General features: G+C 45.3%; 1 protein-coding gene across 2 annotated transcripts in view; it reads left to right on the top strand.

Moving 5' to 3' along the window:
• The window catches only part of ash2l (ash2 like, histone lysine methyltransferase complex subunit), a 42,140-nt gene that overhangs the window by 12,534 nt on the left and 7,631 nt on the right, over positions 1-21,975 (top strand). Inside the window, exons 8-15 of one of the 2 annotated variants that reach the window (XM_079524659.1) lie at positions 490-565; positions 2,058-2,075; positions 9,979-10,075; positions 11,570-11,787; positions 14,785-14,952; positions 15,279-15,472; positions 19,120-19,212; positions 20,967-21,065. In XM_079524659.1, the coding sequence (XP_079380785.1) occupies positions 490-565; positions 2,058-2,075; positions 9,979-10,075; positions 11,570-11,787; positions 14,785-14,952; positions 15,279-15,472; positions 19,120-19,212; positions 20,967-21,065 (963 nt within the window). The remainder of the gene's footprint in view (positions 1-489; positions 566-2,057; positions 2,076-9,978; positions 10,076-11,569; positions 11,788-14,784; positions 14,953-15,278; positions 15,473-19,119; positions 19,213-20,966; positions 21,066-21,975) is intronic. The other variant, XM_079524660.1, reaches the window with a different exon arrangement.

The following is a 21,975-nucleotide window of genomic DNA, read 5'->3' on the forward strand; positions in this document are numbered from 1 at the left end:
TCTTGATGACATCATCAAGATGTGTTTCACCATGTTAATGATTTTTTTCAGACCTCTAGTTCTAGGAAACACAGAATGGGGGAACTTTTTTATTATTTCCACACAACAGCTCTAAGGTACATTAATGACATAGTAAAATGTTGAAAATGAGTGGAATGCCCCTTTAAGTATTCCTGGTGGGTGGTGATCCACCTGAACTGAAACTGAAGCCGCACCCACAGCTGTAGTTGTATGATAAAGGGGGAGGGGTTAGGGGAGGGGCTGATGGTGTGGTGTCACTATATTACTGTTTATTTAATTGGCCCGTTTGACTGTCAAGGGTTCAGCCTCCAGGAAGAAGCCCTAAATACAAAGTTAATACACCATTGCACATAAAAAAGTACTGTCACCTCATAGACACATGAAAAACTGGAAAAATACAACAATTGTGATGGTACTCCATCTTTAAACAATGTGGATTTGACAGTGTGTGCATTTGTTCTCCTACAGGACCTGGGGAACATCGGGCCCTCGTACGACACCCAGAAACAGACCACCGCTCCCCCTGCTGTTGGAGGACTAAATGGTGAGTCCTCGTAACAATCGCCATTCAGCGATTTTTTTTTTTTTAATGTTTATCTCAAGAGGCCAATTTTGACCTTTGACTGTAAACTGATCGAAAAAAAGTGTGCACCTTTGTTAAATTGACGCACACACACAAACACACACACTCCTCTCTCTCTCTCTCTGTCGCTCTAATTAATTAGTCTCATGTCGCATGTTCCTTTTTTTTTTTTGAGGGGGTCCCAGATATAAATGGCATTAAATGGGGGTCAGTAGCCTATGCATGTCAAACTGGGCATCCTTTTCAAATGGGGTCATGCCCTGAAAATTAATTTTCAGGGCAAGACCTCGACCTCGTGCGTGCAGACTCGGCCCCCAGCCTGGTACCCTAGTCAAAATATGGCCCTTGAGGAAAATTAATTGGGGAACCCTGGTCTAGATTCTTGCCGGGAGCTGCCGATGCCAAAGAAAGCATAGGTGGAGCCCAGGCTAGTGTGTCGCTGATCAGTCCAGTGTGTTCTGAGTTTAGCTCAACAACACAGACGGACAATACAGAGCCTCTTATAACAGAGAGCTCTCATTCAGAGCCAGCAGAACCTCCGGTGTGTAAAGACTATAAGGTCGCCTTCACACCAGAAAGCTTCACTGCGATTAAAACGAATCCTGCTGCACATTGTCGGAAAGTGTGCTTCGTTTTGGCAGGTGTTGAAGCCTCGTTCTAATCCTAATGCGGGGTGCATACTTAGTTTAGACTAGTCATTGGTTAGACATGGGTTACGGTTAGGTTTAGGTGTGCTGCCCCGTGGGAGGTTAGGTTTAGGTGTGCTGCCCCGTGGGAGGTTAGGTTTAGGTGTGCTGCCCCGTGGGAGGTTAGGTTTAGGTGTGCTGCCCCGTGGGAGGTTAGGTTTAGGTGTGCTGCCCCGTGGGAGGTTAGGTTTAGGTGTGCTGCCCCGTGGGAGGTTAGGTTTAGGTGTGCTGCCCCGTGGGAGGTTAGGTTTAGGTGTGCTGCCCCGTGGGAGGTTAGGTTTAGGTGTGCTGCCCCGTGGGGGGTTAGGTTTAGGGTGAGGGTTTGAGATAGGTTGTAGTTGTAGGACTAATGACTGGTCTAACCAATGACTAGTCTAAACCAAAAACTGTCTAAACTAAGTACTGCACCCGTTAAGGTTAAGTTTAGGTGTGCTGCCCCGTGGGAGGTTAGGTTTAGGGTGAGGGTTTGAGATAGGTTGTAGTTGTAGGACTAATGACTGGTCTAACCAATGACTAGTCTAAACCAAAAACTGTCTAAACTATCAAAGAACCGCATTCTACTCTGCCAAAAAACGGGGGTTTCGCTTCGCTTCCAATCGCAGTTTGATTTAAATATGCAAGAATCCCAACTTCTCCGTCCATTTGCATCGAGTCCACCTAAGTATTAGGTGTGAATGCGACCTAAGTATTAGGTGTGAATGCGACCTAAGACGATAGATATTCCACGTTACTGTCTGTGGTTCTAAGTGTTGTGCATTGTGTTCCAGGTGGATCAACCTTCTCAGGTGAATATATATATATATATATATATGTAGCATTTTGAACAATGTGTGTGTGCTGCTTCCTCCTTGTAACGCTCTGGATAGAAGACCAAGTTAACCATGGGGCCCCTTTTCCACCGGTTGGTTCCCAATGGAACCGGTTCAGTTCTTTGTGGTTCTTAGTCCATGAGCCAGAGCTCCAAAACTGGAACGTTAATTATGAATTGAGTGGGCAAAACCATTACCTATATTAGATTGTTATCACCATGAAACTTCCCCAGTTGATTACTTACACGAAGACAATGATTTATTGTATTCCAAAACATTTTTGGGGCGGGAACCCCTTTTGGTGTTTTAAACATTATGTTATAATTTAGCTATTGAAAAATAGCAGATCTACAAGCTCATATTTATTTCAGAAAACTGGAGGATTTAGAAGAATTGTTTTAAATTTTGAGGTCAGGCCTAAATGGGTTAATATGCAAATGAGGCATTATATAGGAAAATATGCAAGAAAATATGAAAAAGCTACTACTGTGGAAGTTATCATATATTAATTTACTTATATTAAACAATCTAATATAGGTATGGTTTTGCCCACTCAATTCTTAATTAACATTCCAATTTTGGAGCTCTGGCTCATGGACTAAGAACCACAAAGAACTGAACCGGTTCCCATTGGGAACCAACTGGTGGAAAGGGCGTCTGTGTGCAATGTGTGTGCTGCTTCCTCCTTGTACCGCTCTGGATAGAAGACCAAGTTAACAATGGCTGTGTCTACACTTAAGATTCCATGCGCGGACAGAAGAAGCTGTCTTTTGCGTAATTTCCGGGTTTTTAAGACAGCTGGTGGATGGAAAAGAAGCTTCACCCAGGCGTCAGGTTGCCCCGTCGGCCAGATTCCCGGTAAAGCTCCACCCACGCGGCATTCTGCCGCGTGGGTGGAGCTTCTTTTCCATCCACCAGCTGTCTAAAAAAACCCGGAAATGACGCAAAATACAGCTTCCTTTGGCCGTGCATGGAAGTTCAAGTGTGCCCTTAGAGTATATATGAATAGAGACGGCACCCGAGTTCTCCTCCCATCCACTTGCATTAAGTTGCTCTAAAGCGCATGAGGCGATTTCACTCCTCCTTCCGGGTAGGAACAGAGTGCATTCTGGGATGGATTTGCCCCAAACACATGAACGCGCTGCCGTTGGCTATCATTGCACGCGTTCACATGTGCTCACGTATGAAACTGCGTTCACGTATGAAACTGCGTTCACGTATGAAACAGCGTTCACGTATGAAACAGCGTTCACGTGTGAACGTCCACAATGATAGTCAACGGACCAGCGCACGTTCATGTGTTTGGGCCCAGTGCTGCAATACCAAATTCGGCCACTATGTCCATTTCTCCTCAGGGTTTCCTCCGGGTGCCGTCTCTATTCATATATACTCTTAAGAGTGTGCCTAGGCTGACTGTGTGCAAATGTGTGTGCTGCTTCCTGTAACCCTCTCTGGATAGAAGACGAAGTTGGCCCCCCGGGGCTTAAAAAAATGTCCAATTTAGGGCTGGGTGATTTATTATGGACAGAATCAAATATTTTGTTTCTGCAAATACGCCCACCTGGCCAGCGATTGCGGCCAGACTCTCTGCAGAAGACGCATGATAAACGTGACCTGCTGCATGGTTTGGTTTATAGCCAAGCCCAATTTGGGAATTCAATATGGACATCTTAACCCATTTAGGCCTGACATAAAAAAAAAAAAAAAAAGGATCTTCTAAATCCTCCAGTTTTCTGAAATACATATTTTCACGATTTAAAAAAAAATAACAGACCTACAAGCTCGTAGCGCGCCGCTCGGTGGTGCGCTATGAGCTTGTAGATCTGCTATTTTTCAATAGCTAAATTATAACACAATGTTTAACCCATTCTGGGCGGGAACCCCTTTTGGTGTTAGCATTATGTTATGCTTTAGCTATTGAAAAATAGCAGATCTACAAGCTCATAGCGCGCCACCGAGTGGCGCGCTATGAGCTTGTAGGTCTGCTATTTTTGAAAAATCGAAGAACGACTGACATAGAAACATAGCTTTTTCAGAAAACTGTCAGGATGTAGAAGACATTTTTAGAATCTGATCTCAGGTTAAAGGGATAGTTCAGATTTTTTGAACTTAAGTTGTATGAAATACTTGCCATTAATATAGTGGTTGCAACTGTATTAATTGATTGCCCGAGTCCCATGGTGGGAGTTCTGCTCTGGTTTTGGTCAATATTAAGTAGTTCCGGTCATTTTGTGGGGGGCACTGGGGCCACGCAGTAAAAGTAAATTAATCCACAAAACGAACGTAATTTGTATTGTTGACCTATTTCTAAAATATTAGCGCGACTTTCGTTCAACTTTGACCCCTCTATCACATGGAACTATTTTTTGGGCGTAGTGATATGGACACAAAAAACATAGTTCTGTGTGATAGAGGGGTAAAAAAAGAACGGAAGTTGCACTAATATTTTAGAAATAGGTCAACAATACAAATGACGTTAGTTTTGTGGATTCATTTACTTTTACTGCGTGGCCCCCAGTGCCCCCCACAAAATGACCGGAACTACTTGATATTTCACCAAAACCAGAGCAGAACTCCCACCACGGGACTCGGGCAATCAATTAATACAGTTGCAACCACTATATTAATGGCAAGTATTTCATACAACTTAAGTTCAAAAAATCTGAACTAACCCTTTAAAGAAATAGCAAGCTCTTGTCAAGCTTGTAGACCTGTCTCCATCAGTGTTGTTTTTGGCAGCACATTTTAGTTGTAGTCCTAGTCTCTTGATTAGTTTTAGTTGTAGTCCTAGTCTCTTGATTAGTTTTAGTTGTAGTCCTAGTCTCTTGATTAGTTTTAGTTGTAGTCCTAGTCTCTTGATTAGTTTTAGTTGTAGTCCTAGTCTCTTGATTAGTTTTCACTTAGTTTTAGTCTCGTGGAATGTGTTTAGTGTTGGTTTAGTTTTAGTCGACTAAATGTCATGAGATTTTAGTCGACTAAATCTACAGGTGATCTGGTCGACTAAAAGGTATTTTGGCAGGCTTTGATGCCGTCGTAATGACTATTTTCACACTTGCTGAAAATAGCCGATCGGCTATTTTCAGCATACAACCAAGTGTAAAATGACTTATAGTGGATCTCTTGTCCTCTAGTCCCTTCCTAACATTTGAGTCTACTTTTTATTTGTTGACGAAATTGTCAATTTAGTCTTAGTTTTAGTCACCATAGCTCTCATTTAGTTTCCATTTAGTTTTCGTCAGTTAAAAAAAGTTAGTCGACGAACATTTTTCTTCTTAGTTTTAGTCGACAAAAACAACACTGGTCTCCATTGAAAACAACACTGGTCTCCATTGAAAACAACACTGGTCTCCATTGAAAACAACACTGGTCTCCATTGAAAACAACACTGGTCTCCATTGAAAACAACACTGGTCTCCATTGAAAACAACACTGGTCTCCATTGAAAACAACACTGGTCTCCATTGAAAACAACACTGGTCTCCATTGAAAACAACACTGGTCTCCATTGAAAACAACACTGGTCTCCATTGAAAACAACACTGGTCTCCATTGAAAACAACACTGGTCTCCATTGAAAACAACACTGGTCTCCATTGAAAACAACACTGGTCTCCATTGAAAACAACACTGGTCTCCATTGAAAACAACACTGGTCTCCATTGAAAACAACACTGGTCTCCATTGAAAACAACACTGGTCTCCATTGAAAACAACACTGGTCTCCATTGAAAACAACACTGGTCTCCATTGAAAACAACACTGGTCTCCATTGCAAACAACACTGGTCTCCATTGCAAACAACACTGGTCTCCATTGAAAACAACACTGGTCTCCATTGAAAACAACACTGGTCTCCATTGAAAACAACACTGGTCTCCATTGAAAACAACACTGGTCTCCATTGAAAACAACACTGGTCTCCATTGAAAACAACACTGGTCTCCATTGAAAACAACACTGGTCTCCATTGAAAACAACACTGGTCTCCATTGAAAACAACACTGGTCTCCATTGAAAACAACACTGGTCTCCATTGAAAACAACACTGGTCTCCATTGAAAACAACACTGGTCTCCATTGAAAACAACACTGGTCTCCATTGAAAACAACACTGGTCTCCATTGAAAACAACACTGGTCTCCATTGAAAACAACACTGGTCTCCATTGAAAACAACACTGGTCTCCATTGAAAACAACACTGGTCTCCATTGAAAACAACACTGGTCTCCATTGAAAACAACACTGGTCTCCATTGAAAACAACACTGGTCTCCATTGAAAACAACACTGGTCTCCATTGAAAACAACACTGGTCTCCATTGAAAACAACACTGGTCTCCATTGAAAACAACACTGGTCTCCATTGAAAACAACACTGGTCTCCATTGAAAACAACACTGGTCTCCATTGAAAACAACACTGGTCTCCATTGAAAACAACACTGGTCTCCATTGAAAACAACACTGGTCTCCATTGAAAACAACACTGGTCTCCATTGAAAACAACACTGGTCTCCATTGAAAACAACACTGGTCTCCATTGAAAACAACACTGGTCTCCATTGAAAACAACACTGGTCTCCATTGAAAACAACACTGGTCTCCATTGAAAACAACACTGGTCTCCATTGAAAACAACACTGGTCTCCATTGAAAACAACACTGGTCTCCATTGCATGAAAAGTCTCAAAACGGTCAACTTCCTCCGGCTCCTGTTGTCACCTCCCTGTCTACGCTACGCTGCTCCTTCTGCATTATGATTGGTTGGCCCCCCCAAAGCTTTCTCCCCTCTTATTGGTGGATTTATGTGTGTGCCTCATCCTCTGGCTTGTTGCTGATTGGTTTTGGGAAAACGTCTGCCGTCTCAAATGGCACTCTTTGGGGCGCGGGCACATAATATATTCGCAGCAAGAGGCAGCAAGAAAACGCCTAGAGCAGGTGGTGACTCGTCCGGGTTTCTTTAAACGGCTTGTGGATGGAAATGCAAGTTGAAGCAGCTGTTTTAAAATCCCGGGCGAGATGCGACAATGTGCCTGCGCCCTTTACGTCACACATTCAGGTGTGAGTAGCCGTTTTGGATTTGTTGTTGGCTTTCATCCAATTCTAATTGGTGTCATTCTGCTCCTCCTCCTCCCAATCTGTACCTTTGTGTGTCAGACCCCAGCGGTTTCCAACTTTCCATAGTTAGAAAATCCATTGTTTCCAGGCTTCTGGTTGGCTTGTTTTTGATATACAGGTATATAAATGTAATTTGAACCTTTTTGGTATAATTATGTGCAGGAAGGAATCTTGTTGAATGTTCTAATCTAAAGATTATCTTTGGTGTCATTCCAAGTAACGATTAGAGATGTCCCGATACTGTATCGGTGTCGGAAAAGTATCGGATCGGCCCTTATTTGGTCATATCGGTTCATATCGGTATCGGCAAATATGCCAGTCTAACCACCGATCCCACACAGTTGACACTATGGCAGGTAAATAAAATGTTGGGGCATGTGGAGTTTGCTTTGGAGTTGCCCAAACTGCAAGTCCACATTTGAGTGAGGAGTCTGCTATAAACACAACATGATATATCTATATATATAGATATATAGATAGATAGAGAGATGGCTATAAACACTAAATTGGTATCGGAAACGAAGTGTATCGGGACATCCCTAGTAACGACTGCTGCATAACATGATATCATTCTATGTTTTTGGCTGTTGCTTATCATAACCTGACTGTGATGGGGGAGCTTTATGCTTTGGTGAGAGAGTCTTAAATGTAAACGTGATTTTCTTCCGCAGCTGAAAACATGTCCCTCTGGCCTCGTCCTGATGGGAGTTGTGGGCTTTGCTTTAGCCTCTTCTTTGTCGTTTTACTACTCGGTAGGGCTGTGATTCTTTGGGTGTCACACGATTCCATTCGATTCCGATTCTTGGGGTCACGATTCGATTCAACTCTATTCTCAATCCAAAAACGTTTTTATTTATTTTTTTAATTCAAAAGCATTTTTTTCCCAGATTCAAAACAATTCTCTATTCAAAATGATTAAATGATTCAATACATAGGATTTCATCACAATCTACTCCAGCCAACTGAAGTGACTATACTACAGCAACTTTAAAATGACTGAAGACATGTTTACTGTGTATGTAGTGAAAACTCCTGTAAATGTAACCAGAAAAAAAAGGGGAAAAAAAAAATATTTTTGGAAATTATGAATCGATTTTGACTCGTTCATAACGGGATTGTTTTTACACCCCTTCCACTCGGCCTTCTCAAACACTTTCACACGTGTAGGACGCCGTTGTTCGTTATATGACGAACATAGCAGATCTACAAAGCAATGTGACCTCGTAGATCAGCTATGTTATGTTTAGGGATGCACAAACGTTCTCGGTATCGGACGATATTTACTTGTTTCTGACCGGGGAAGCTTTACCAGGGTTTTACTGGTAGAAGTCGAGTAGATGTGAATAGATTTCTGTAATGTATACAGTAAGTACACACATTAATTATTCAGGGCGGGAACCCCTTTTGGTGTTTTAACTAATCATTATAGTAGATCTGCTATTGAAAAATAGCAGACCTACAAGCTCATAGCGCGCCACCGAGTGGCGCGCTACGAGCTTGTAGGTCTGCTATTTTTGAAAAATCGTAAAAATGCGGCACAAATCTTTGAATATTTATTCTTTCAGAGCTTTTTTTTTTCCCGACGTCAGGCCTAATTAATTACTCAAGCAGGGCAACCTTTAGGAGGAATATGGAGGGTGTTTTTTCTGAGCAATGGCCACAAAGAAGAGGCGTTCTAAATGACCTTCCAACACAGAGAATGAGTTTGAGGAGACTTTTGGAAAAACACATTTTCTTTATATTACTCCTCCAAAAATCCCGCAAATCGTTACACACTATCTCTATAGTCATGTGTTCAAGACGGATGTGTCTGATATTTCATATTCCATCCTAATTGGCTAACATTGGCTTTCAAAGTTTGCAGGATTGGCCCGTTTTGAACAGAAAGCCTCAAATCATCCAATTGCCATCCAAGGAGTAAGAAGAAATGGCACCCTATTATAGCGCCACCAGGAGGACACAACCTGTGTCCTCCTGTGTGGAGACCTGTGCCCCGAGGGGCACTTTATCTAGTTGCACTTGATGTGGCACATGCAACATAGACTAATCCCTGCCTGTCTTTGCGTCTGCTGTCAACCTACGCACACCGCAACCAATTAGGTGCCGTCACTGTGTGTGCATGTGTGTTTGCACGCACACACGCACAATCGCGCATTATTGTGTCTAGTACGTATGCTGGTTTTTTTGTGCGGTAGCATAACGTATCGTAACGTGGTCTGGTTCTGAAGGCGCTCTGGCAGCCGGTCCAGGGAAGGGTCGAGGAGCCAAGCGTAAGGTAGCATAATGTAACGTAATGTGGTTCTGTCTGGTTCTGAAGGCGCTCTGGCAGCCGGTCCAGGGAATGGTCGAGGAGCCAAGCGTAAGGTAGCATAATGTAACGTAATGTGGTTCTGTCTGGTTCTGAAGGCGCTCTGGCAGCCGGTCCAGGGAAGGGTCGAGGAGCCAAGCGTAAGGTAGCATAATGTAACGTAATGTGGTTCTGTCTGGTTCTTAAGGCGCTCTGGCAGCCGGTCCAGGGAATGGTCGAGGAGCCAAGCGTAAGGTAGCATAATGTAACGTAATGTGGTTCTGTCTGGTTCTGAAGGCGCTCTGGCAGCCGGTCCAGGGAAGGGTCGAGGAGCCAAGCGTAAGGTAGCATAATGTATCGTAATGTGGTTCTGTCTGGTTCTGAAGGCGCTCTGGCAGCCGGTCCAGGGAAGGGTCGAGGAGCCAAGCGTAAGGTAGCATAATGTAACGTAATGTGGTTCTGTCTGGTTCTGAAGGCGCTCTGGCAGCCGGTCCAGGGAAGGGAAGGGGAGGAGCCAAGCGGAAGCAGCAACAGGAAGGAGCGACGGCAGGAGCAGCTAAGAGGACACGCAGGTCAGTGTTTTCGTCGACTAAAACTAAGACGAAAAATGTTCGCCGACTACCTTTTTTCACTGAGGAAAACTAAGCTATGATGACTAAGACGAAATGTATGCCAGAGACGTAAAGGCGAGTTTTGTTTAATCCACGTTAATCGGCGATTCATTCGCATCAGATTTAGCATGTTGTAGCATTTTTAGCTAGCGCCAGGCCGCCCGCGATCACGTAAAAACAGCCAAAAATCCCGCGTGCACGCACACAAGCCGTCTTTATATGCATTATGGCTCATAGTCTGCAAAAGATTCAATATTATGCGCTTGATTAGAGCTTAGACTGACTTAGTTATGATAAAAAACAGGCAGACAGGCCCCACCATAGATGTATATAAACTCTAGATGGCTCACCCGCGCTGTTGGCCAATGGAGAGCGACGTCGTTACGTGGCGGCCATCTTACCTCGGGCCACATAACATTGTGTCTATGGGGCATGTACTCTTAAATGACCATAACTTGCTCAATTTTCAACCGATCTTCAAACGGTTTGGTTTGTTATAAACGTCAGACGTCCACCTACTTATATGCTTTTATACGACGTTCATATATAAAAAAAAATTAAGCAGATAAGCGTCCTTGACAACGTTTGTAATAAACCAACCCGTTTGTAAATCCGTCAAGATTTGAGCGAGTTATGACTGTTTCTGTTTGAGCTGCCATTGAACATACTGTACTGTAGCCCCAAAGTAAGATGTCTGCCGGGTGAACGACGTCAGAAACTCCGCTTTGAGCCATCTAGAGTTTATATATATATATATATATCTATGGGCCCCACTACACCACTGTGACCTGGCCGACTTTCACCTCCGGTTCAAACTGATGTCAACATCCCCTACTTTTTGGGACATGTTATACAAATAGGCTGGCACGGGCAACGACCCCACCTGCTGGCCATCTGGCAGAATGGTATCTATCCTGTTTTAAGTTCTGTCCTCTCTCTGCAGTGACCCTCTGTTCTGTCGTCTCTCTGCAGTGACCCTCTGTTCTGTCCTCTCTCTGCAGTGACCCTCTGTTCTGTCCTCTCTCTGCAGTGACCCTCTGTTCTGTCCTCTCTGCAGTGACCCTCTGTTCTGTCGTCTCTCTGCAGTGACCCTCTGTTCTGTCCTCTCTCTGCAGTGACCCTCTGTTCTGTCCTCTCTCTGCAGTGACCCTCTGTTCTGTCCTCTCTCTGCAGTGACCCTCTGTTCTGTCCTCTCTGCAGTGACCCTCTGTTCTGTCCTCTCTCTGCAGTGACCCTCTGTTCTGTCCTCTCTGCAGTGACCCTCTGTTCTGTCCTCTCTGCAGTGACCCTCTGTTCTGTCCTCTCTCTGCAGTGACCCTATGTTCTGTCCTCTCTCTGCAGTGACCCTATGTTCTGTCCTCTCTCTGCAGTGACCCTCTGTTCTGTCCTCTCTCTGCAGTGACCCTCTGTTCTGTCCTCTCTGCAGTGACCCTCTGTTCTGTCCTCTCTCTGCAGTGACCCTCTGTTCTCGGCCCAGCGTCTGCCTCCACACGGCTACCCGCTGGAGCACCCGTTCAACAAGGACGGCTACCGCTACATCCTGGCGGAGCCGGACCCCCACGCCCCGGACCCCGAAAAGCTGGAGCTGGACTGCTGGGCCGGGAAGCCCATCCCCGGGGATCTGTACCGGGCCTGCCTGTACGAGAGGGTTCTGCTGGCCCTACACGACAGAGGTATTACACCCACTTAACCCATTCTGGGCGGGAACCCCTTTTGGTGTTTTAACTATTGAAAAATAGCAGATCTACAAGCTCATAGCGCGCCACCGAGTGGCGCGCTACAAGCTTGTAGGTCTGCTATTTTTGAAAAATCGTAAAAATGCGGCACAAATCTTTGAATATATATTCTTTCAGAGCGAACGTTTTTCTTATTTCGATGTCAATGGGTTAATAACCTCTCTATGCCTGTAGAGGGTGCTGCTGCTTGTGTTTCTCATGATTGGCCGATACCGATAGGTCTGATACCGATACTGATACTTACATGTTCAAAACTGTTCCTGTGTGTGTCGGGGGAGGAAGGGGGGAATGTTTAGGCCTGTCACAAAAATGCAAAATGATGATATACTAGATCTATCTGATTGACATTTATGCCACTTAAATGGTGTAAAAGATCAGTTTTGTAACCCATTTATCACCCCTGTGTCAATTAACTAATGTGATCCTGGGCTCTACACACCTTCCGCCAACCTGGGGAGAGCAATGGACTTGAACTCATGCTTCCTTCATGCATGAGTGTCCAAGTTGCTCCTTTACACCTGACGGGGGAGTTTCTCTGGTTGGACGTAGCGCATGGAAGGAACACGTTATTCCAACCAGTTCCTTTCCCCTCCATCAGGCGCCCCGGCTGGCCAGGGGGAGGCAGTTTAGAGACCAGGATTACTGCATGTTTTGTGAGGGTACCTACCCTAGGGGACACGGGGAGAACATGTGAGGGTACCTACCCTAGGGGACACGGGGAGAACATGTGAGGGTACCTACCCTAGGGGACACGGGGAGAACATGTGAGGGTACCTACCCTAGGGGACACGGGGAGAACATGTGAGGGTACCTACCCTAGGGGACACGGGGAGAACATGTGAGGGTATACCTACCCTAGGGGACACGGGGAGAACATGTGAGGGTATACCTACCCTAGGGGACACGGGGAGAACATGTGAGGGTACCTACCCTAGGGGACACGGGGAGAACATGTGAGGGTACCTACCCTAGGGGACACGGGGAGAACATGTGAGGGTACCTACCCTAGGGGACACGGGGAGAACATGTGAGGGCACCTACCCTAGGGGACACGGGGAGAACATGTGAGGGTACCTACCCTAGGGGACACGGGGAGAACATGTGAGGGTACCTACCCTAGGGGACACGGGGAGAACATGTGAGGGTATACCTACCCTAGGGGACACGGGGAGAACATGTGAGGGTACCTACCCTAGGGGACACGGGGAGAACATGTGAGGGTACCTACCCTAGGGGACACGGGGAGAACATGTGAGGGTACCTACCCTAGGGGACACGGGGAGAACATGTGAGGGTACCTACCCTAGGGGACACGGGGAGAACATGTGAGGGTACCTACCCTAGGGGACACGGGGAGAACATGTGAGGGTACCTACCCTAGGGGACACGGGGAGAACATGTGAGGGTACCTACCCTAGGGGACACGGGGAGAACATGTGAGGGTACCTACCCTAGGGGACACGGGGAGAACATGTGAGGGTACCTACCCTAGGGGACACGGGGAGAACATGTGAGGGTACCTACCCTAGGGGACACGGGGAGAACATGTGAGGGTCCTTACTGGCCTACCGGCATGTGCACTGAAGCCTCTCCAACTGATCCAAAATGCCGCAGCTCGCTTGGTCTTCAACCAGCCAAAATTCTCACATGTCTCCCCCCTGCTCCGCTCCCTGCACTGGCTCCCGGTCGCTGCCCGCACAGAATACAAAACTCTGATGTTGGCATTTAAAGCAACCAAAGGTATGGCTCCCCCATATCTTGCCAGCATGATTGAACCCTACAAACCCTCCCGCGCACTCAGATCAGCCAACGCAGGGAAGCTGGAAGTACCCTCACTAAAAACGCCGGGACAACGCTCCACACGTCCCAAACTCTTCTCCCTTCTGGCCCCAAAACTGTGGAATGCACTTCCCGTTGCAATCAGAACTGCAGCATCACTCCCGATCTTCCGCCGTAGTCTGAAAACCCACCTTTTCAGACTCCATCATGGCCCATAGCACTTACCCTACCCCCCTTAGACAGCACTTCTTAGACTTATATAGCATTTGAAACAGACTTATAGCATGTCATGTAGACAGCACAATAAGTGCATTGTATGTAGTCATAGCACTTCATAGTATATATGTACAGCATAGTATAGCATATATGTATAGTTTATATGTATAGTGTCATTATATAGATATGTTCTAGTTATAGTTTATATGTATAGTGTCATTATATAGATATGTTCTAGTTACGTTCTTAGCTTACGCATGTTTCGCGATAAATGCATTTTACATATGTGATGTATTCCCATGCTTTTTGTTCCTGCTTAATGTAAGTCGCTCTGGATTAAGAGCGTCTGCTAAATGCCTAAATTGTAAATTGTAAATTGTAAATTGTACCTACCCTAGGGGACACGGGGAGAACATGTGAGGGTACCTACCCTAGGGGACACGGGGAGAACATGTGAGGGTACCTACCCTAGGGGACACGGGGAGAACATGTGAGGGTACCTACCCTAGGGCAGGGGTTCTCAACCCGTGGGTCGCGACCCCTCGGGGGGTCGCCAAATTATTTTAGGGGGTCCCCAAATTATTTTCCAAAAAAAAAAAAAAAGATTTTTCAAAAATAGCAGACCTACAAGCTATGAGCTTGTAGATCTGCTATTTTTCAATAGCTAAATTATAACAATGCTTAACACACCAAAAGGGGTTCCCGCCCAAAATGGTTTAAGGTTATTGTAGCAGTCAATTTATATTGGGGGTCGGGAGGGGGCGGGGCGGGGGTCCCGAGACGTTGCCAAAGCATTTTCGGGGGTCCCCGGCCAAAAACGTTGAGAACCCCTGCCCTAGGGGACACGGGGAGAACATGCAAACTCCACACAGAAAGGTTATCTTTGATGTAGAAGGCAGATATTGTCATGTATATAATGTACTTGACGTGGTCTTCCAGCGCCGCAGTTGAAGATCTCGGACGACCGCCTGACGGTGACCGGGGAGAAGGGCTACTCCATGGTCAGGGCGTCGCACGGCGTCCGCAAGGGATCCTGGTTCTTTGAGGTGTCTGTGGACGAGATGCCCCCTGATACCGCCGCCCGGCTGGGCTGGTCCCAGCCGCTAGGTACACACACACACACACACACACACACACACACACACACACACACTGTGGACGAGATGCCCCCTGATACCGCCGCCCGGCTGGGCTGGTCCCAGCCGCTAGGTACACACACACACACACACACACACACTACGACAAGTTCAGCTACTAACCCTGTCTGTCTCCTTCTTCTCCTGACAGGTAACCTGCAGGCTCCGCTGGGCTACGACAAGTTCAGCTACTAACCCTGTCTGTCTCCTTCTTCTCCTGACAGGTAACCTGCAGGCTCCTCTGGGCTACGACAAGTTCAGCTACTAACCCTGTCTGTCTCCTTCTTCTCCTGACAGGTAACCTGCAGGCTCCTCTGGGCTACGACAAGTTCAGCTACTCGTGGCGCAGCAAGAAGGGCACCAAGTTCCACCAGTCCATGGGGAAGCACTACTCCTCGGCCTACGGCCAGGGAGACACGCTGGGCTTCTTCATCGAGATGCCAGACGGCACCGAGACCGCCAAAGCTCTGCCGGACACTTACAAAGACAAGGTACAACCTCCTAGGACACTTACAAAGACAAGGTACAACCCCCTAGGACACTTACAAAGACAAGGTACGACCCTAGGACACTTACAAAGACAAGGTACAACCTCCTAGGACACTTACAAAGACAAGGTACGACCTCCTAGGACACTTACAAAGACAAGGTACAACCTCCTAGGACACTTACAAAGACAAGGTACGACCCTAGGACACTTACAAAGACAAGGTACAACCTCCTAGGACACTTACAAAGACAAGGTACGACCCTAGGACACTTACAAAGACAAGGTACAACCCTAGGACACTTACAAAGACAAGGTACAACCTCCTAGGACACTTACAAAGACAAGGTACAACCTCCTAGGACACTTACAAAGACAAGGTACAACCTCCTAGGACACTTACAAAGACAAGGTACGACCCTAGGACACTTACAAAGACAAGGTACAACCCTAGGACACTTACAAAGACAAGGTACAACCTCCTAGGACACTTACAAAGACATGGTACAACCTCCTAGGACACTTACAAAGACAAGGTACAACCCTAGGACACTTACAAAGACAAGGTACAACCCTAGGACACTTACAAAGACAAGGTACGACCCTAGGACACTTACAAAGACAAGGTACGACCTCCTAGGACACTTACAAAGACAAGGTACAACCTCCTAGGACACTTACAAAGACAAGGTACGACCCTAGGACACTTACAAAGACAAGGTACGACCCTAGGACACTTACAAAGACAAGGTACAACCCTAGGACACTTACAAAGACAAGGTACAACCTCCTAGGACACTTACAAAGACAAGGTACGACCTCCTAGGACACTTACAAAGACAAGGTACAACCCTAGGACACTTACAAAGACAAGGTACAACCTCCTAGGACACTTACAAAGACAAGGTACAACCTCCTAGGACACTTACAAAGACAAGGTACGACCCTAGGACACTTACAAAGACAAGGTACGACCCTAGGACACTTACAAAGACAAGGTACGACCCTAGGACACTTACAAATACAAGGTACGACCCTAGGACACTTACAAATACAAGGTACGACCCTAGGACACTTACAAAGAGAAGGTACGACCTCCTAGGACACTTACAAAGACAAGGTACAACCTCCTAGGACACTTACAAAGACAAGGTACGACCTCCTAGGACACTTACAAAGACAAGGTACGACCTCCTAGGACACTTACAAAGACAAGGTACAACCCTAGGACACTTACAAAGACAAGGTACAACCTCCTAGGACACTTACAAAGACAAGGTACGACCCTAGGACACTTACAAAGACAAGGTACAACCCTAGGACACTTACAAAGACAAGGTACAACCTCCTAGGACACTTACAAATACAAGGTACGACCCTAGGACACTTACAAAGACAAGGTACAACCTCCTAGGACACTTACAAAGACAAGGTACGACCTCCTAGGACACTTACAAAGACAAGGTACGACCCTAGGACACTTACAAAGACGAGGTACAACCTCCTAGGACACTTACAAAGACAAGGTACAACCTCCCAGGACACTTACAAAGACAAGGTACAACCTCCTAGGACACTTACAAAGACAAGGTACAACCTCCTAGGACACTTACAAAGACAAGGTACAACCTCCTAGGAAAGTTGTTCCCGAACCTTTTCATGTCAAGGACCCCTGGAGGTCCCCCGGACCCCACTTTGGGAACCACTGACCTAGGGAGTGTAAAAAAAACCCCAAAACGATTGAATCGTTAATGGCAATATGTATGACAATTAATTGTCCGCTGACCTCTACAATGTATTTATCTTGAGAACCCCCTATGTATGCATTTACTTTGCTTAGACATAGACTTGGGACATAGTTGTCCTGACAATGTGTTTTGATTTCAGGCCCTGATTAAGTTCAACCTGTACTTTATGTTGTGATTTCAGCCACTGATTAAGTTCAACCTGTACTTTATGTTGTGATTTCAGCCACTGATTAAGTTCAACCTGTACTTTATGTTGTGATTTCAGGCCCTGATTAAGTTCAACCTGTACTTTATGTTGTGATTTCAGGCCCTGATTTAGTTCAACCTGTACTTTATGTTGTGATTTCAGGCCCTGATTAAGTTCAACCTGTACTTTATGTTGTGATTTCAGCCACTGATTAAGTTCAACCTGTACTTTATGTTGTGATTTCAGGCCCTGATTAAGTTCAACCTGTACTTTATGTTGTGATTTCAGCCACTGATTAAGTTCAACCTGTACTTTATGTTGTGATTTCAGGCCCTGATTAAGTTCAACCTGTACTTTATGTTGTGATTTCAGCCACTAATTAAGTTCAACCTGTACTTTATGTTGTGATTTCAGGCCCTGATTTAGTTCAACCTGTACTTTATGTTGTGATTTCAGGCCCTGATTAAGTTCAACCTGTACTTTATGTTGTGATTTCAGGCCCTGATTTAGTTCAACCTGTACTTTATGTTGTGATTTCAGGCCCTGATTAAGTTCAACCTGTACTTTATGTTGTGATTTCAGGCCCTGATTAAGTTCAACCTGTACTTTATGTTGTGATTTCAGCCACTGATTAAGTTCAACCTGTACTTTATGTTGTGATTTCAGCCACTGATTAAGTTCAACCTGTACTTTATGTTGTGATTTCAGCCACTGATTTAGTTTAACCTGTACTTTATGTTGTGATTTCAGCCACTGATTAAGTTCAACCTGTACTTTATGTTGTGATTTCAGGCCCTGATTAAGTTCAACCTGTACTTTATGTTGTGATTTCAGCCACTGATTAAGTTCAACCTGTACTTTATGTTGTGATTTCAGCCACTGATTAAGTTCAACCTGTACTTTATGTTGTGATTTCAGCCACTGATTAAGTTCAACCTGTGCTTTATGTTGTGATTTCAGGCCCTGATTTAGTTCAACCTGTACTTTATGTTGTGATTTCAGGCCCTGATTAAGTTCAACCTGTACTTTATGTTGTGATTTCAGGCCCTGATTTAGTTCAACCTGTACTTTATGTTGTGATTTCAGGCCCTGATTAAGTTCAACCTGTACTTTATGTTGTGATTTCAGGCACTGATTAAGTTTAACCTGTACTTTATGTTGTGATTTCAGGCCCTGATTAAGTTCAACCTGTACTTTATGTTGTGATTTCAGACACTGATTAAGTTCAACCTGTACTTTATGTTGTGATTTCAGCCACTGATTAAGTTCAACCTGTACTTTATGTTGTGATTTCAGCCACTGATTTAGTTTAACCTGTACTTTATGTTGTGATTTCAGCCACTGATTAAGTTCAACCTGTACTTTATATTGTGATTTCAGGCCCTGATTAAGTTCAACCTGTACTTTATGTTGTGATTTCAGCCACTGATTAAGTTCAACCTGTACTTTATGTTGTGATTTCAGCCACTGATTAAGTTCAACCTGTACTTTATGTTGTGATTTCAGGCCCTGATTTAGTTCAACCTGTACTTTATGTTGTGATTTCAGGCCCTGATTAAGTTCAACCTGTACTTTATGTTGTGATTTCAGCCACTGATTAAGTTCAACCTGTACTTTATGTTGTGATTTCAGCCACTGATTAAGTTCAACCTGTACTTTATGTTGTGATTTCAGCCACTGATTTAGTTTAACCTGTACTTTATGTTGTGATTTCAGGCCCTGATTAAGTTTAAGAGCTACCTGTACTTTGAGGAGAAGGACTACTTGGACAAAGCAGAGAAAAGCCTCAAGGTCGTCACTCCCAGCAAGGTCGGTGAAAACACTGTTATTCCAGGGGTCTAGCAAGGTCGGTGAAAACACTGTTATTCCAGGGGTCTAGCAAGGTCGGTGAAAACACTGTATTCCAGGGGTCTAGCAAGGTCGGTGAAAACACTGTTATTCCAGGGGTCTAGCAAGGTCGGTGAAAACACTGTATTCCAGGGGTCTAGCAAGGTCGGTGAAAACACTGTATTCCAGGGGTCTAGCAAGGTCGGTGAAAACACTGTTATTCCAGGGGTCTAGCAAGGTCGGTGAAAACACTGTTATTCCAGAGGTCTAGCAAGGTCGGTGAAAACACTGTATTCCAGGGTTCCAGCAAGGTCGGTGAAAACACTGTTATTCCAGGGTTCTAGCAAGGTCGGTGAAAACACTGTTATTCCAGGGTTCTAGCAAGGTCGGTGAAAACACTGTATTCCAGGGTTCCAGCAAGGTCGGTGAAAACACTGTTATTCCAGGGTTCTAGCAAGGTCGGTGAAAACACTGTATTCCAGGGTTCCAGCAAGGTTGGTGAAAACACTGTTATTCCAGGGGTCTAGCAAGGTCGGTGAAAACACTGTTATTCCAGGGTTCCAGCAAGGTCGGTGAAAACACTGTATTCCAGGGTTCCAGCAAGGTTGGTGAAAACACTGTTATTCCAGGGGTCTAGCAAGGTCGGTGAAAACCCCTAGAATGTTGGGCAACATTCTATGTTGTTTTCCGGTGGGACGTCATCAAAAATGTCCCCCCCCCCCCCCCCCAATTTTAGCCGACGAGACCGAAAATCTTAAAGCGTGAATAACTAAATCTAAATCATTCCGTCCAATTCTAAGCAAAGATTATGTGCCCACCGCGGTCCCGTCGCTAGTCGCGTTAGAATTAATCATACCTCCCGTTGTTGTCGATCGCCTCGGGAGTGTTTTGGCTACATCTAGCTACTTCAGCTACATCCGGGATAGCATCCGGTCCGTCGCTAAATGTGCGCCGCTGCTATAAATCGCTGGGCGCTCTGATTGAATGGATTAAATAACCCCAGGCGTTCGGGGTGTTAACTGAGAGAGAGATGAAGCAGGGACCCCCCCACTATATTGGATTCATACTTTGTAAACTTGACCTTTTTGGCTGAAAAAAGACGATCTACAGGCCTGTAGAATCTGCTATTTTCGGCCAATGTTCCTTCCAGAATAGGGAGGCGAGGGCTGAAGTGGTTAATATAAAAGTGGTTAATATAGAAGAGATACTGAAGACACCCTCAGTGTCTCTGAGGACCCTGGGTGTCCTCAGAGATACTGAAGACACCCTCAGTATCTCTGAGGACCCTGGGTGTCCTCAGAGATACTGAAGACCCTGGGTGTCCTCAGAGATACTGAGGACACCCTCAGTGTCTCTGAGGACCCTGGGTGTCCTCAGAGATACTGAGGACACCCTCAGTGTCTCTGAGGACCCTGGGTGTCCTCAGAGATACTGAGGACACCCTCAGTGTCTCTGAGGACACCCTAGTTGTCCCCGACCCCCTGTTGAAGAGACCCCTGCTGTATTCCAATTGAATTTGGCTCCATAACCAAAAAGGCAATTCAGATTTACAATGATTCTACCCACCCTCTTCGTTCTGCATTTGACTCGTTCCTGTCCTGTCCTGTCCTGTCCTGTCCTGTCCTGTCCTGTCCTGTCCTGTCCTGTCCTGTCCTGTCCTGTCCTGTCCTGTCCTGTCCTGTCCTGTCCTGTCCTGTCCTGTCCTGTCCTGTCCTGTCCTGTCCCTGTCCTTCCAGATGATCTTCTATAAGAACGGGGCGAGCCAGGGCGTGGCCTACGAGAATCTCTTCGAAGGCCTCTATTTCCCAGCCATCTCCCTCTACAAGGGCTGCACAGTATGTACATTACAACTCATTATAAGCAGTGTTGTACCTGAACACGTTCAAAGAACGATAGTTCACGAACGCGTTCCCGTACTGTATTTCTGCCTGATGAACGTCATTGTGAACGTGTTCATTTCTGGCGTGTGTGAACGTCACTTTCTCACGTTCAACTTCGTTCAAAAGTGAGTGAGCCTTCCAGGCGAAACCCCCGCTAAAACACACTCTAGCGGAAAACCCACCAATAAGCCCTTATCCAACACAAATTAACTAATGTTTCTCAAGCTGCACAATTTCACTGGAGCGCGCAGCGCGCATATGCACGCAGACAGCAGACACATACAGTCCTACATGTCCTGACCCAAACACTGAGGAGGTAAAGTAAACTTTATAATGTTTATAATGTGCCAAGAAAAATAGATTCCAATTGCTTGTTATTTTTGCGTCGATGAGGTATGTCGTATGTGTCCAACTGTCCATACATGATCGCCTCGTTCGGCCAACAAAATATATCTCCCTCCCTCCACAGAAGCACAGTGATGCCCGATTTATTCTTCGTCGTACACATGTTCCATGCTGAAAATAGCTGATCTACAAGCTCAACGCGTTGTGAGCTTGTAGGCTGTGGCTGTGAGGCTGTGAGCTTGCAGGCTGTAAGAACGGAGACCCTTCACAATAAAAGCATGCAGCTTTCACAAGGTGGCCCATAATAAAGACAAGGAAAAGGATTAAGAATTCGGTGGCATTTCACATTGCAAAGAGCTATTTTTTCCCCCAAAATGTAAAAAATAAATAATAAGGAATTAATTTGGATAATGGTAATGGAGATATTGTAAAAGTTGTCACTTTATTAATCCCCAAGGGTTTTTTTATTCAATAAAGTCTGCGGTTCTATATGGCGATGGGCTGTGGCAATAATTTTGAA

This window comes from Electrona antarctica (assembly GCF_951216825.1).
Source record: "Electrona antarctica genome assembly, chromosome: 16".
Lineage (NCBI taxonomy): Eukaryota > Metazoa > Chordata > Actinopteri > Myctophiformes > Myctophidae > Electrona > Electrona antarctica.